The 16,627-nt window shown below is 43.2% G+C and overlaps 1 protein-coding gene across 1 annotated transcript; it reads right to left on the reverse strand.

The window, feature by feature from the left end:
* Positions 1-4,390: 4,390 nt before the first annotated feature.
* On the reverse strand, positions 4,391-10,543 carry LOC118701667 (ribosyldihydronicotinamide dehydrogenase [quinone]-like). Its single transcript, XM_036406422.2, has 6 exons — positions 10,449-10,543; positions 9,199-9,363; positions 8,189-8,319; positions 7,119-7,232; positions 5,685-5,777; positions 4,391-4,808 (listed from the first exon to the last, which is right to left on the reverse strand). The coding sequence occupies exons 1-6, from the start codon at positions 10,453-10,455 to the stop codon at positions 4,635-4,637; spliced, it is 684 nt and encodes a 227-aa protein (XP_036262315.1). The 5' UTR covers positions 10,456-10,543; the 3' UTR covers positions 4,391-4,634.
* Positions 10,544-16,627: the final 6,084 nt, after the last annotated feature.

Below are 16,627 nucleotides of genomic sequence, written 5' to 3' on the forward strand. Positions count from 1 at the left end.
GGATCGGGATCGGCGCCGCCCGCGGCTCCGGCTCCGCTCGAGGCCGCGCTCGGCCGGGAGCGCGCCCCCGCCGCTGTGACAACGTGGGACACCTACATCATCTCTGGATCCTTTTTTTTTTATTCTAGGTCTCTCCTCTTCTCCAAGTACAGAGCTCGTCCTTCATTTCTCCCAGCAATGCAGTATGGGCATTCCTAAACCATCCATCTACCCTTATCTGCTCTTCCAGGGATGGCACTGTCTGCTTTGTGCCTTGTGCTGGCCCACACGTGCATCTGCCGGGAGCAGGGGCTCCTCCCTTCCAGCCTTCTGGAAGGTGTCTCATGGGAAAGACAGGAGGGACACAGAAGGATGCGGGTGGCTGTGGGTTTGCAGAGATAGGACAGCCTTGGTGATCACTTCCAAGATGAAGTTTTCTCTTTGATACTCTTGATGAGTATCAAAACTGCCCTATGATGGACAAACTTAATAAACAGCTTCATTTCGAGACCTTGGGGGGGGAAAAAAAATAAAAATGCTGAGTGCAGTCGTTTTCCCTGGGGAAACAAAGTTGACAGTGGAACGAGTGGAACTGATGCAGGACCAGCACATTCCTGTTTTCCACTCATTCTGGATCAGCTGGGATTGAGAGAACAGGAGTTTAATGCTCTGACAATTCCTGATGCAAGGGCTGATCACACTTACTGTAAAGAGGAGACTCAGGACCAAATGTTGATTGTGACACTGAGCTCACTGTAGTTTAAATGCAGCAATTTTGTGTCCATCCACACTGTGAGGTGTCACAAGGAGAGCATTATTGAACCTGCAGTCCAGAGAGTCTGGGACATTGTCCAGGTAATAAAGCAAATGCAAATTCAGATGTGGTATATCTCTGGTGGGCCAATTGTACAGTTTCAATCTTCTCCCACAACCCAAAACATTATAGGAAACTTTTGATAGCATTTAACTGCTGAGCTTTCTTTTGGTTTGGTTTTTCTAATTTTGAGTTTTGCATTATTTATGGGGCTGAAGGCTGGAAGAGAGATGGCTGAATTTGTTTGAATTGCTTGGTTTGGAAGGTATATGCCTCATTCAGTGTGGTTTTGCCAGCATGTTCTAGGCAAAGACAGGGAGATATTGCCATCTATTTGCATGTGCTTAGAGGTCACATCTTTGACATATACCTGATTTTTTTTGCCAGCAGGATGAAAACCGCTGTGTGTGAAATTTGCAGGTTTCATTGCACTATTGGAAAAATTGTATGGACTGATGAATAAAAAGCAACAAATCTCCACAGTGCTAGACCAAGGCTACATGGAATGCTTACCTCATTCCTTAATCTTAACTAAAAAGTAAGCTTGTGCCAGAATGGGAAGGTGTCTTTGTATCTGTTTTCCTGGTATTAACTTTAAGGGCTGTACAGTAGTAGTAAACTTTGCCAACAAAGGTTTAATTATTAAGTCTCCTTCTCTCCGCTTGTAGTTTGCCGTCAGGTATCTCTTTAGAGACTTTTCCCTCTCCGTTTCTCTGATGAATTTCAAGTTCTGTAGGGACCTGAGCATAATCATTCTCTGTCTGTCCCTGGCTTAACACTCTGCTGGGCCCAGCAAGATTAAGCATTTTTCCACACAGGAGATTTCCAGCTCTGGAAATGACTCAATGCTGGAATATTAATTCTGGGCTCTATACCCTATATAGGTCTATAATCTTTCTGTAAAGTACCTTTTAATCTAAAAGTAAAGCATTATCTGGTCTGATTGATCCCCCAGCTGTCCAAAAGCCATGAATATTACGCTGTAGAGCTGATTTTAGAGAAAGAAGCTGTGATCTTAGTTAATTTTGCATCATCTGTGCACCAAAACTCATATTGTATTTCTCTAAACCCTCAGAGGGCAGAGGTGGGAGAAACTGCAGTACCTAACAGAGAGGATGCTTGTGGAGAAGGGTTGCATCCCCCTGAGGAGTATGAATGCAGAATGGGAGACTCCAAGGGCCTTTGGAACCACTGTGTTTGGTGACTGACTGCAGCCACAACTTTTCACTGCAGTTAAGTTCAAAAGAGCACTACCTGACATTTCCCATAGATGCTGAGCTGTGGCCTAGCAACAGATAGCAGAAATATAAAGGTGTATGTGTAGAGTACATCGAGAGGATTTAATTTTTCTTGGATTCTTGTGGAGGGATAGAATATAAGAAAATAATGCATAAGGTAGTCTCACACCTGAGACTTGCAGCTGTACTAATCACCAAAGATTAGGAACAGGCCTGCCCTTAATAGGCCATAGTTGTGTCCAATAAGAAGACGAGTGCTACAAAAGAGCGTAGGAGTTTGTTGGCTGTGTTGTGAAGGAGTGCGTGCTGTGAGGAACTGCCCATGAGAAATCACTGAGAAGGTATGGAACTTTGCAATAAGATGACAACAGATTCTTATTGAATTCCTGTGAAGAACCACCTTTGCTCTGTATGTCTCACTGGGGTACAACTGTATTTGCAGTTTTGGCAATCTGTTATGTGGACAAGATGGTTAGGTCTTGGTTTATTCTCTCTGTTGGATGTCAACAGAATGATTTCTTATTTTATCAAGGGTAATACAGAGAAAGCTATGGGGTATTTTGGCTCCACAGTCCTAGGGAAGAAGCTGGTCTTTTGTCTCCTTCCTGAGTTTTCTAAACATATCAGACTTCCTGTGTATTTAAGCTGCATGAAACTGAGCATTTTAATACTCTTAGAATGATGAGGCAATTATCCAGCACTGACTTGAGTGTAGCATCAGCTTAAATTCTTTGCATCTTTTCTGTAGAATATAGCCTCTTTAGGCTTTAAGATATCCAATAATACAGTAGGATTTTTCTTAAAAAAAGAAGAGAAAAGTAGAACTTGCATTGTGCACGGTATTAGTTATTGGCTGTTTCTCTCTTCAGCACAAAGTTTTGATGAATAGTTTATTACAAAGTATATTCCTCTGCAAGCAGGCAGCTCACCTCAGTGATATTGCTTCAGGAACACAATATTAAACCACATAATGAATTGCACCTGGCTTTAAATGTCAGTTTTTTTGAAACCTGGATTGAAGGCACCTTGGTTTCTCTAGGCTATGAGGCTTCTTGGTAACATAGTTCCAATGGGTATCTGTTTGTTTTCCTCTATTGTTCTGCAGGTTGCAAGCACGTTTGACCTGCCACTTCAGAACACCAAATAAAAATATACTATCATGATTTCCAGAAAAAAATGTCATAGGAAAAGATCAGACCACTGCCTAGACATCTGTGGGAGAGCAGGACCACCAGCCACATAAAACAAATCCCCAGACTAAATGTGGAAAAGTATGTTCCTTTCCACCCTTTTCCCCAGCCTGAAGTGCAGCTACAAGTTACTCACCTAATTCTAGTTTCACTCTCATGAAATCAGTGTTGGTTTGGTGGGGTGACATTTGACTTTTAGCATAATGTGATTTAGAAGGACAATTATTCTTTATTTCAAAGTGGCTGTAACATTTCCAGTGCTGCTAAGACAGTAATACTGCCACTTCTTTTCTCTCTCCTAACTAACCATAGACAAATCTCTGTTGGTTTTCTATGTGGGAAAATTCTCCTGAGTTTTGGAAAGGCATGCATCAGAACACACATGCAGCCCAGCACAATGCCCTGCAGAGCACACACTGCAGACATCAGGACAAGAACAAGAACCCTTGGCTCACCACCCACTGTCACTGCACAGTTGATGGCTTCCAAAGCCTTGCAAGAGCAGTACCCTTGTGGAACCTGAAAACTTGGGCTCACGTGCCCCACAGCAGACATTTGCAACAGCTTGGGGCAGCTCTGCTTTCTGGGAAATGTCTCTGCTGGATGTGGCCCTTCACTTCATATGGGAGCAAAATGGAACATCTGATTGGTGTGAGAGGGCAGGAAAAAACCAGGATTCCATTTTGTCTCTACAAAGGGTAATCAAAATGGAGAAGTCCCTTTGATTTTTAGGAAGCTGCTTCACAAATACTGTACAAATGGAAATTGTACTCTACCAAGGAAGGCAATTTATGCATATACCAATATTCAAAATCTGCTTTTTTTTCCTCCCACTTTTCTGGTATCTGTTATGGCTTTAACATTGCTTTGTAAATATATCTATAAGCCTGGCCTGCCCACAAGGCTTTCCAGCTGCTTAAGACACTCTACAACTGTACATCCTTTTGCAATACTATTCATGATCTGGTTTTGTTGCTCCAAGGCACAAGTGTGGAGCTGTCACAACCAATGACAAGTGGCTTTTAAATGACAAGTTGGGTATGGGCAAGATATTCCCTGGTAAAGGAAAAGAAAGTGTTAAAATAAACTTGGCCATATACTTTACTTTTTCACAAGCAGCAATGGTCTCATCTGCCATAAAATATCACACGTGTTATCAAGCACAGGGAAGCAGGATGACACCGTTTATGTGAGCAAGGAGAACAACACAAAGAGTTTTGCACCCATCCCTGAAGGGAATCTCTTGGGAATCACTGAAGATAAATGCCACGTTGTCAGTTAAACTGCTAGATGTAGTACTCAAGATTCTTAAAATATATTGGAATTAGGAGATTAGTGTTCAGGTATTTAGATAGAGTATCAAAAAGAATGGAGAAAAAGAAAAGCTTCTCTCTGTAGTCTTGCACCTGAACACTACTTGAAATACCACTCAGGAGAGCAGTCTATGGGCTCTTCCTTCCAAAGAGTCTTCAGACGCTGGCTCCAGGCAGCCAGCATCTCCTTCCTCTTCTCCTCAGAGACATTCTCTGGAGCATAACAGATGTGAGGTTCAAGGACTTTGACACCACAGAAGTGCATGATTCCATGCTGCATGCAAAACAAAGAAAGAAATGCCTCAGGAAATATTTCCTCTTACTTTCATTTGAAGAACATGGAAGATTCAAGTCTGTTCTGTTTCTTTGACCCAATATCAGTCAGGTTCTCTAAACCTGTGCATTTATCAGGAGAAGTGAAGTAAATTGCTGTTAAACACATAAGACTGTTCTCTGTGGATGCTGTATGCTGTTCAATTTGCAAGAATAAGGGACAGTCTAAAGTTCATTGTCTGGTTTGAACCTCATCAGATTCTTCTTGAACTGCAGTATGCTTCACATCTATGTTGGTTTCTTGGATATTTTTTTTTGGTTGGTTGGTTTATTTTGGTTTTAAGCTTTTGTCTCTGGCTTAGCTGTATGATCCTGCATGAAGGCTAGAGCCTGTGGAAGTTCAGCTTGCCATTTTCTCTCTGTGTGTTACTGAATTCAGAGTTTTCATTCATGTTTTTGTCATGTTTACTTGTGAGCTGTGCAGCTGGACAGCTCCTCAGGGGTGAGGTGCTGGTAACTGCAGTGGGGAGGAGATCACGGCATCCTTCACAAATTGGGTAACCACGGGAAGAGAAATCCTGCACGCTAGGGCTAAAGGAAATCCCGTAACACCAGAGACACTGTAAAAGCTGACAGCAGAAGCTTTCCCCAGATTGCAAGCTGGAGGAAGGGGGACAAAAAAACTTCAAAACTCTGTAGACTTTTAAAGTAATCTCAGGATTTTAGAGCCCAGTTTATAACCTGCAGATGCTTGGAACAGGCAACATAATTATTTCTTATTATGTTTTGTATAAAATAATCAATAAAAACAATTGTTTATAAATAGCTGGAATAGTAAAATTAAAGCAAACAGTAACCAAATATTCATATATTATACCTGCATGGGCCATAGAAGATAGCGAATATCACCCCTGATTGCATACTTCTCTTTGCTTCCTCCCGTAGTGAAAGAAAACAAGGATAATTTGTCCTAGAATTAGGAAAGTAGTGCTTGAGTTAGACATGTTTAAAGAAGAGTGGCTATATAGTTACAAAGATATTTGGGGGAACCTGGACAGCATGAATTTCTAGAGAAGGGGGTGTCCACTTCCCTCCCAGATGTTTCAAGGACTGGCAGTTCTGTCATAAAATGTCAGACAATTGCATCAATGGGCTGAGTGTCTGGGCTTTGGGCAGAGATGGGTTAAAAAGAAAACCAATTATGTGTCTGACACCCTTGTATGAAAGAGGGCTGATCCTTTTTCTTCCTTATGCAACATTTGGCAAACTGTAGCTGGAAAGCCCTCTGTTACTGTGAAAATCTCTATTCCTGTCCTCTCTGACTGCAGAAATTTTTTGCTAAAGTCCCCCTTCAAACTTGGGCTTGCTTAATCACCATGTTTCTTCTGCTCCTGTGATTATGGTATTAGCCATGTGCTCAGCTTCTCTCATCACAGTTTTAGCTTCTGTAATCGAACTAATATTTTTCCAGTGCAGTATACCAAATGTCCTGAGCCTGTACTCCATCCGAAGCTGTGATCATTGGGGATTATGCCTATTTCTGTTAGCAAGGCAGCCATTTCTGAAACTTAAAGAAACTGAAATGTTTGAAATTGTTAAGAACATCAGAACTAACAGAGATTAACATGAGTGAAATATATGTGAAACTAATGTTGATTGCTTTTTGATGCTGCATTTGTTACCAAATGAGATCAATCAGAGATAGTGGGCCAGAATTTTCCAAGGATATTCCCAGTGCAGTAGGGAATAAAAAATGTATGATTTGACATGCATTTTGCCTCCTGCCAAATTAAAAGCTACAGAGAGGAAAAGATTCAAAGTAGAGAGTTGTGACAGAGGCTCATACTACAAGTATTTCACATGTCTGATTAAGTTTTATAGTTCAACTCCAACCTTTACATCTAATCCCAGAACAGGACTTGGACAGCTAGTGTCAGTCATTACAGATAAGAGGAGTCCTATAGTGGTGGGAAGACAGTAATTATTGGAAATGAATTGATTTAAACTGTTTTCAGGCTGTATGCTACCACAGTACACTCTGATACTCCTAATAAATGATAAACCGCACACAGCAAGCCAATAAAGATCTCTAGGAGATTGCTTAAATCTTTAGGAAATGCTTCAGTCTCCTTATTTTCTTGCCTTCCAGACAGTGTGAACAACACAGAAAATAACTCAACATGTTACCAAAGCATTATTTCAGAGCAGTGAAAAGTCAGAGCTCTAAACAACTACAATGGAAAAGAATGAACAAGCCCCCATAGAACATGGTGCAAGCCTTGACCTTAATAAGACAATTCCAAAAACATACCTGGAGCAAACCACTATCATAAACCTTTGACAAATCGTAAGCAAAGCCTTGGACCAAGACTCTGTCCATCCAGCCCTTCAGGATTGCAGGCATGTTGAACCAAAACAAGGGAAACTAGGCAAAGAGAAAATTACCTGGTTAGCTCAGAGAGTCTGGGCCACATTTAGGCCTGGTTGATAGGACTAATCCTCTGAACCTGCTCAGATCCTGTATGTACCTTCTCCAGCTCTCTGTCAGTAGAGGTAGTAACTATGCCTGGCAAAAGAAGCTGAAGTGCTTTCTGTTTGTGGTAACCTCAGGGTCAGACCTGAGCATCTACAGCACCCCAACACTGTGGTGCATGTGAGGGCTTCCATCCAGAATGAAGTGGGAATAGGATGAAGTAGGAGGGTGCCATTTAATTCAGACTTAGAATTGTACAGAATCATGTCTCCTATGGCTGAACTGCAGAAGAATCGAAAATCTTATTAGTAGGATTGACATCTGGTGATCAGCTCTGATCTGACAGTCTGGTGACAAAGGCCAGGGGATCAGAGGAGAGACTTCTTTTCAAACCCTGCTGACATTATGCCACCAAGCCATGTCTAAGGCCAACAGGGACACAAAGAAATGTAAGGCTACTATTTCCCTTCACAGTTCTTTGCAATTTGTGGACACTGGGAACAGAGCTGGCATAGTGGAGAATAGAGCTGGGCTGTAAAGCTCTGTTATCAATTCCCAGTAGTGTTTCTGCAAATCAGCAATAAATGAGAACAGTCTACTTGGGAAAGCCCAATTCCCTGACTTCACTGCCTGCCCCCATCTCCTTGACCAGGAAATAATCCTTCTTCTGCTTTCTGCCAGCCTGCCTGACATCCATGGTGACATATGTCTTTGTGCATCCATCAGGAAGTTTGACCCAGTGTTGGGGAGCTCATGGCATTGCTGTTGTTTCAACCTGCATCATTCTGCTATTCAATTACTGGATTTGCTCTAATAATGACCCAGGTAATTGTACTACTGATCTGTAGTTTTTACTGTACCATTACCTAAAGTCAACATCACAAGTGAATTGTGTTTAAAATAATGACCTGGAAAATCAGCAGGTCTGCTTGCTGCACTTTCTTCTGCTCTTCAACCAGGTCTTTGGACAAACCTCCTCTCTTGTAAGCTTCCCAGGTTTCCACACCATAATTGAAAGCTTCTGAGTTGTGCAGGTGACCTGTGGGTAGAAATGAACAGTCATTCCTTGCCCCCTGTGCAGTATCAGTGCCAGATAAGAGCTGAGTGCAGGTTGCCATTCACAGTTCTAAACTGAGTTACTGCTTTCCATTTTTCCTACGTTCTTGTCTTTGTTAGATATTCAGCACCATCCCAGCTGATGGTCACTTGATTTTAAAAAGGAGAGGAATGTAGGGTTCAGAGTTCTGAAGCTTCACCTTCCTCTAGCAACACAGGAAGTGCAATATGAGGACCTAAGCTTGCATCAGGACTCTGGGCGTGCAGGTGGAAGATTTAAGAGAATGCTGTTAATTGTTCTGCCTCTGTCTTAGGGCTTCCTGAGGCAATCCTGCACTTGTAAGCACTATGGAGCTGCTTTCCAGCCTCTAAAACTGGGAAATTCACCAAGGGATGGGCAGCCACTGTTGGCCAGCTCTACTGATTCCACAGGCAGATCATCCATCTCTAGCAGAAGACAGGGGCAGTTGTAGCCTTGTGAACTCAACTCTAGCAAGTCCCAGAGTAGTATCTGAAGGCATTTCCTCTCCGTGAGAAATGGACTTTAGAGGCTGATTATGGACACGTGCTAATGTGTTTCTTCCTCCCAGTAGTCTCACTGTGATACAAAGGTCATGTTCAGGAGTGGCCTTGTAGAAATGCAGGTGCGTGGTCACGAATACGTTTCTTATTAATGAAATAAGTTTCTCATTAATCTCTTGATGATCTGAGGGCTGGAGCACTTCTCCTATCAAGACAGACTGAGAGCTGGGGCTGTTCAGCATGGGGAGGATTTCAGGAGACTGTTTTCAGCCCTCTGATACCTGACAGGGGCCTTACAAGTCACTTTTTTTTGAGAGAGGAATATTTTGGCTGGGCTCACCAACTATGTCATTCCTTGTTGCTCTGGGCTCAAACTGCATGGCATATAAATCTGACACAGTGACACTGCAGCCCTGCTTGGTCAGCTCTTCCACAGCAATCTTCAGCAAAGACCCATTGAAGGACTTGGGCTCTTGATGTGCATAGACTATCAGGACGTTTTTCCCTGGAGGCAAAAAGAAAACCAGGAGACCATTTGGAATCTAGGAGGCAGGTGCAGAATGGTTTGTAGAGTTGGGGCTCATTCCTGGCTCTTTCTGTAGTGTCTTTTCCCAAGGACACAGAAGCAGTGAAAGCAGAAGTGGCAGTGGCAGCATTTGACTCCTGCTCAGCAGCACTGAGTGACTCCTGAGGCACTGATTGCTGCATGTGCCCAGCCCAGCAGTTCTGTGCTACACTGGGCTTTCCTAGGTGGAACTCAGTGGACAGAGGGGTTGTTCCATAGCAGGTCACACTGCCCTACATCAGCAAAACACTCTCCCTCCTATTGAGTCAACAAGGAAATACTTTCTATGCTGTAGCAGTTGTTTATTGTTAACCAGAAAGAAAAATTTATAGGGATTATTGAACACGACAGGGTCTGCAAAACATGAAGCTCCTGTTTCCTGACTGCCAAGGCAAAAATCCAGGCATCTCCTGAGGTCAGTTTCTCTGGTGTACAGGTTCAGCCTGGAGCAACACCTGTCAAGTGACAGGCAATTTTATTGTGTCACAGAAAACTAGTAGCAACTGAACTGAATATTTGATGAAACAACAGCTCATTTTCAACGTAAATGATAAGGGGCAATTACTTGAGGGTACACAGTGTCCATGAAACACGAGCTATGCAAAAATGGCAATTCAAACTTGTGGGTCAAATGCTATCATAAATTCAACCTGTGTGCAAATTTTTTAAACCCTTGTCTATATGTTATTCTGGAATATAAGGAGCAGTTACCTCTTTGCTGTTCCTACCAGCTCCCAGAAAACAGGGAACTCTAGGGAGTGCCTGGAGATGGACAAGCTCCCCAAAGTGCTAAGTTTGATTCTGTAAAACTGCCAGATTTCTTCCCTTTTGATAGAGCTGAGGGCGCTTAGGCGGAGTGTTTAGAGAGACTGGACTTTTTCAAGGCATCGCTTACTGCAGGTAATTTCAGTTGTCTGGAAAAGTAAGACCTCAGTGTCCCAACTTAACACGGCTGGGGCACCATCCCTGAGGCGCCCAGCGGCCACCCTGGAGCGAGCAGCGTTTTCACCCGCGTTTGCTCTTACCTGCCATTGCTGGGGAGCGCTGGGGAGCTTCACTCTTAATATTCTGGTACTGCCTGAGAACTCAAGTGAGAGATTTGCTGGTGAGAAACATCAGGACCAGGTACGAGGTGAATCGCCGGGTGAATCCCAGTCCCGTGCTGCCCTCTGGAAAGTGGCTCCAGAACGGTCCCAGCGCCAGCCCGGCTGCCCTTACCTGCTCCTCGGGGCCCGGAGCACACCTGCTGCGGGGCTGGGAGCGGCCCTTCATAAAATCACTGAATATCCTGAGCTGCAAGGGACCCACAAAGATCACCGAGTCCAACTCTTCCCGGCGGCCCGGCCCTAGGGCAGCGCCAGTGCGGGGCGGGATCAGGATCGGCGCCGCCCGCAGCCACGGCTCCGGCTTCTTTTTCCTCTGCATCTGGTTTCATTTGAAACCCCAGAGTTGTAGTTCTTGTACTGTGAGTGGCAGTGAAGGGTCAGTCCGTGCTCTTTTCCCCTGTCCGCTGGTGATTTTGGGAACTTGCAGCGTATGCCGGCTGAACCACCCCTTTCCTGGACTGTTCTTCGGGAGCGATCTGTTTTCAAAAACCGCTCTGTACTTTCAATCCTTCCCAGTGCTCTTTGCCCCCGTATCATTTCTTGAAGTGAGGGAACCAGCTCTACACATAGTTTTCACACTGTGGACCTGCCTTGCGTATATCCAGTAGTCCGATGATTTTCTGCTCTGTGGTGCATATAAGTCCTGCTGTAAAATTTGTACTTTTTTGACTGCTATGGAGCATTGAGCTGATGAGTGTGTGAAATTATCTGTCATAATTAGAAGATTTACTCCTGTGTGGTGATAGACAGCTCAAAGCCCTTTATTTTAAAAGTGAGGCCAGTCTGGTTGTTTTGTCTTCCATAAGCATCTCTTAAGGTTCACAGAGACTCAAAATAACTTTCACTTGTCTAACCTCCTGAGCAGCATTCAGAGCACTGTGCTGGTCTTAGTTCTCATAGAGGTTAGAAACAACCCTTATGCTCTATGAACGACTTACCTGTTGGAGGAATTTGGCACAGTTTGTAGCTTAAATACTATTCTTCAGATGTATTGTAGGTACACTTCCCTACTGCTATCTAAAATACTTTTACTCTTTATTTGTAGCCCCAAACTCCCTAAAGAAGATGAATAACTTTTATTCCCTGAAAATCTAATCAAGAAACTTGATAAAAATTGATTTTTCTATTGATTTTCTTGGGGCAGGCATTGGGCACATAGCAAAGGAGGTTGGAAATACTTTTTTTTAATAGCTGCAGTATTTGCTTATTGGGCTACCTATTTAGAAAGCTTATGAGTTGGATTTAATTCTGTCTTCAGCTTGAGGGGAACCAAACACCCATTCTTAAAGAATGACCCCCCACATCAAACTGCAAGTTGTTTGTTCTGAAGTGGGTACATCATCAGTTCTTGTTGAAGCTGTTTCACTGCAGAAAAATACTTTATGTTTTAGTGAAGGAAAAGAGAGAAAGTGGTTATTTAGGCACTGGGATGACCTTGGAACAGGAAAGCTTCAGTCTTTATGTCAAGAATTGCTGAAACATTTACCATGCAACAGCAGATGAGTGCTGTAGTGATGCACTGCAGAAGGTGAGGTTCTTGTTCATAAATCCCTTGGGGAGGATTAGAGGGAAAGAACACTGAGTGATTGCTAAAGAAATTCTTCCTAATGTCCAGTCTGAACCTGTCCTGGTGCAGCTTTGAACCATTCCCACTGTCGTTGGATCCAGGAGGGGAGAACTCAGCACTTCTATCTAAACTACTCTGAAGCAGCCAGGTTTGTTGTTTCAAGGCAGCAAAGAGTTGAGTCATAAACACAAATTTCTTCAGCAGTTGAACTAGATGAAAGTTTTCCCCTCCCACTTTATCAGATGACATAGCACACAATGTTGTGATGCACAATAGCTGTTGTATAAATTCGTGTGGAAATGCTAATACTGTATTTGTGTGTGTACGTGTGCATTTTCTTCTATACAAATTGCATACTGTGGGTTAGAGTGCAAGGGACGGAATCTTAGAAAACAAATTAATTAGGATAAATGAAATATATTAGGATATAACTGCGCAGGAACTGTTCTTACGCCTTTTCCTAAGATTGATACGAAGTTCACAGTTTATCAATGCTTTAAGACACTGTGTATCTAAAGGATATTTGTTGTGCCCTCTAGCGCCCAGTGCGAGGGTTTTACCTTTACAGCAGAAGTGAAGCCACCCCCACGGACGAGCATTTAATCCCTAATGCAAATTCTGCCCCGGACAAAATGTTTTAAGAACCTTTGCTGCCAGTGATAATAAACAGCAAGGAAATCGATGCTAACAAACCATTAGTGTGAGAGAAATCCTATTTCAGATTCGTTTTCCGTGACTTTTGCAGAGAACACAGCTACTGGGGGAACAGTGCTAAGCAGTGAGTACTGTGGTTCTGCACTGAAAAGGAAGAAAAAAGGAGAAACTGAGAAATAATATCCAACAAAAGATAGGTCTTTCCCCCCATACACGTCACAATAACACTGTAGCTATTCCTAGGCTTGTTTTGTCATGTAATAAAGATGAGAGTCACTCTTGTATTGATCTTTCTCCTTAGAGCAGAAAGGTTGATGGGCTTGTGCAACAGGGAGGAAGGAAGGAAGGAAGCAGGAAGACTGTGGGACTAACAGCCTCTCACTGTGACCTGTTTTCTTCTCAGCCTGTCTGTATGGTGATGAGTAACAGAAATTGAACATGGTAACCTCTGGGGTTAAGTCTGTAATACACTCTCTAAATCAAAAGCAAACCAGGAACAGGGATAATGTCAAAGAAAACATCTCTTATCAGTTGTTTAGCTTATTTTTAAACTTTGTGATGTTAAATATTTAACACTATAAAATTATATCAATTAAATATATATCTAAGGCTTTTATCTATTTGAAATGGAATTGCAGCTTTTGCTAGCAGATCTTTGTTAGGGTGTAAGATAACTAGTTCAGTCAAAAACAAATTTGTTACTTTCAAATTTTTAATCCCTTCTGTAATTTTTGATTGAGGAGTCTGGCCTGAGATGCTCTTTTGAAGAGAGGCAGAAGTTTCAAATCTGACTATGAATTCAGTCTTTGTCTGTAAAGGACAGCATATCTAGGATTTGTCTTTGCATCTGAATAATGAGAATCTTTGCATAATGTGACTGTCTTTCTTTGCCCCATTTGTGATAACAAAAGGCAATAGGAAGTGTCTGCACTCTCCCTCAACTACTGGTGGAATATTCAATGTAAATATAGAGTGAGATTAATATTGACTGGTACTTAAAGAGGCAATAAATAAGCAGTTTAATTTCAGGGCAAGGTACTTTATAGAGTATTTGAACTGAGAATGACAATGCACTAGCTATGATATTAAAGAACTCTAATACATCTGAGCATTGTTTTCTGAAAGGTATTTTAAATATCTGCTGATATTCTACAAATCTACCTATCTGACTTTGAACAAGTTTGAAACACAGTTTTAAAGATTGTGGGCTTTTTCAGGAGAGAGGTGAAGAAGGGACTAAGCAGATTTTCTATGCCAATAATTCTTCCCTTATGTGAAACAAAAATTTGGGAGACCTGTTTCAATAGTCATTGCACATCAAAATTGCTTTCTATCCCTAATGTAAGGTTTGCATTTGTCTATTGTGGAGAAAAGACCATGCATCATATTGGCATTCTGTTTTCATATTCAAGCTGATGCTTCTTTGGATTTGAAAAGTGGTGCTGGAAAGAAGCCCAGCTGCTGCCTGAAGTCTGTTATGGTGAGGGATAACAATCCTATACAGCTAATCAGCCATAGAGAGGCAGCAGAACATACGTAAGGTGCTGCCTCTGGTGAGTCCAGTGACATGTGTGGCATTATGTTTCATTTTTTCCTTTCAGAAGCAACTAATTTTAGATATCCTTTCCAAAGCAATTTTTACAGTTCTTCTCACATGCCAGAGTACTAGTCTGAAACATCTGCTGACAGGTGACTCTGTGCACCTGCAAAGGCCATGGGGAGAAAAGCCAGGGAAATGAAGAGGCAGCACCCACTTGCTCAGTGGGTGACCTCAGTGCCATGACCTCATCCTGGCAGTTTGTTATGGGACAAACCCATGACAGTAACTTGGTGATTGCTTTCCACTTATTGTCGAGCCTTTCATTGACTTGGAGTCAAGCTATGATATGGGATCAAGTCCTGTACAGGAATACACCATCCCATGAGCTGAGCACTAGCCAACCTGATAAAAGAGTCATCAAAGAAAAATAGTTTTAACACACAGTGCCCTGCCCAGGCTCAGGATTGACAGCCTGGCACTGGAAATAGTGAGCAGCTCAGTGACAACTGGCTTCAAAACAAATCCAGCTATTTAGCCAGAGCTCAAAAGAATAATGTTATGCAGAGGACATAATCTGGGGGGAGGCCCCTCTGGATTTCCACCAAAACCAGACTGTCTAAGGCTTCAGTAGGAGCAAAGCAACGTCTCATTTTCTTTAGTGCCCTGGCAGCAACTAATTGAGCCTGTTGTGAGCGACGGAATAGTCAGGACGGCGCTTGCCCTGCGGAAGCCCGGCTGGGGGTGCTGGAGAGCTGAGAACGGCGCCGTGAAACGCTTTGAGCTCCTTGAGCTGCGTGGAGCAGCAGATCCACCCCCATACCAGGGTGTTTTCTCCCTTGTCCGGGTAGTTGCAAAACAAATAGGGAATTCAAAATCTTTCTTGTGTTTGCCAGGTGTGGCTCTGCTAAGCAGATATTTTGTTGCTTCCACCATCCTTTCTTGGTCCATTTTATATGGCAGATAAAGAATCTAGATACCTTGGGTTTCACCTGTACATTTAACAGTTTACTCCTAGAACAGATGTTGTCATCATAGTACTTGATACAAACGAAGGGTAATGATTTATGTTTGATGGATAGGCAAACTGATGCTTAGAGACTAAGATGGACTTGACAAAAAGATACAACCCCCTCCAATCTGCCAATGGACAAAACTTCAGCCAATTAAACTGTGTTCTGTCCAATCTGTTATGCTCAAAATCCACCAGGAGAAAATTTTCTGACTTAGGATTCGACCTGGAATTTTATAGGTAATAATTGTGTAGCATGAAACACAGAGAAAATCCCTGGAGCCTGAGCTGGGATCCAAACTCCTCTCTGCACTACCAGGGCCAGCCAGCAGGCCACAGCCGTGCTGTGCAAGAGCTGCTGCTGCCTGAGCTCTCTTCTGCAGGTGGGAGTCTCTCCAGCACGGAGGTGCTCTGACTTCCCCCTGTCCTCACCTCCTGCTCTTCTACAGTTTCGCGGCTGAGGTGCCCTGAAGTGCGAAACCTATGATAAAATTCTCTCCAGGGAGACGGTTTCAATTCCAGTCTTAATCATTGGGCTATAACGTAGAAGAGGAAAAATAAAATAATCAGCACGTGCATGCTTGGGAAAAGATACGTGCCAACTTCTGTGTATGGGAGTGGAGGCCTGTTGGTAGTTGTCCCCCTGGGATGTACCAAAATGGTTGGGGAAGCAGATGATTCAAGACATATTCCTGATACCACTTGTTTTTGCATTACTGTTGGCTAGCTGCAGATAATGTCTTTCTGTGGCTCTGGGACTCCCGAGCCCAAAGCCTCTTTGCCAGGATGTCCGTGTTGGCCCTTCTCTCTCAGTCAATGGACCCTGTGCAGGCTGCAGCCAGCAAAGGGCTGCCCTGGGGAGCAACTGGGGTTTGGTTGGTGGCCCTCTGGAAAATGACTGCTTGCATCCCAACTCCTTAGCACCTGCCAGGTCAGGGCCCAAGTGCTGCCAGGGCTGCTTATAGGCTGTGATTCTTTCAGACAAATACTAGGTTTATAACATTGATATGGTTTATAACAATGTAAGCCTTTGCCGGGCTGGAGTGTTACTGTATCTGATAGTTACTACAGCCCCCTTGGGATTCCAGTCACCAGAGGTGTGCAAGGGTAATCCTCACAGAAATGTAACCAGTACCCATATATGCCTCCTCCCCATGCAGGGAAACGAGGAAGGCATTCCCACATAAGGAGATGTTCCTACAATACACTGCAGAAGCTAGTTTGGTAAGCTGCCCTGAAGGGTAGATGTTACAGCTTTACAGGATGACCAGTACAATGTTTTGGCAATTGACTGAGTGGAGGTTAGAGCAATGCAAAATTACATATTC

The sequence above is a fragment of the Molothrus ater genome, chromosome 1 (genome assembly GCF_012460135.2).
Source record: "Molothrus ater isolate BHLD 08-10-18 breed brown headed cowbird chromosome 1, BPBGC_Mater_1.1, whole genome shotgun sequence".
NCBI classification, from domain to species: domain Eukaryota; kingdom Metazoa; phylum Chordata; class Aves; order Passeriformes; family Icteridae; genus Molothrus; species Molothrus ater.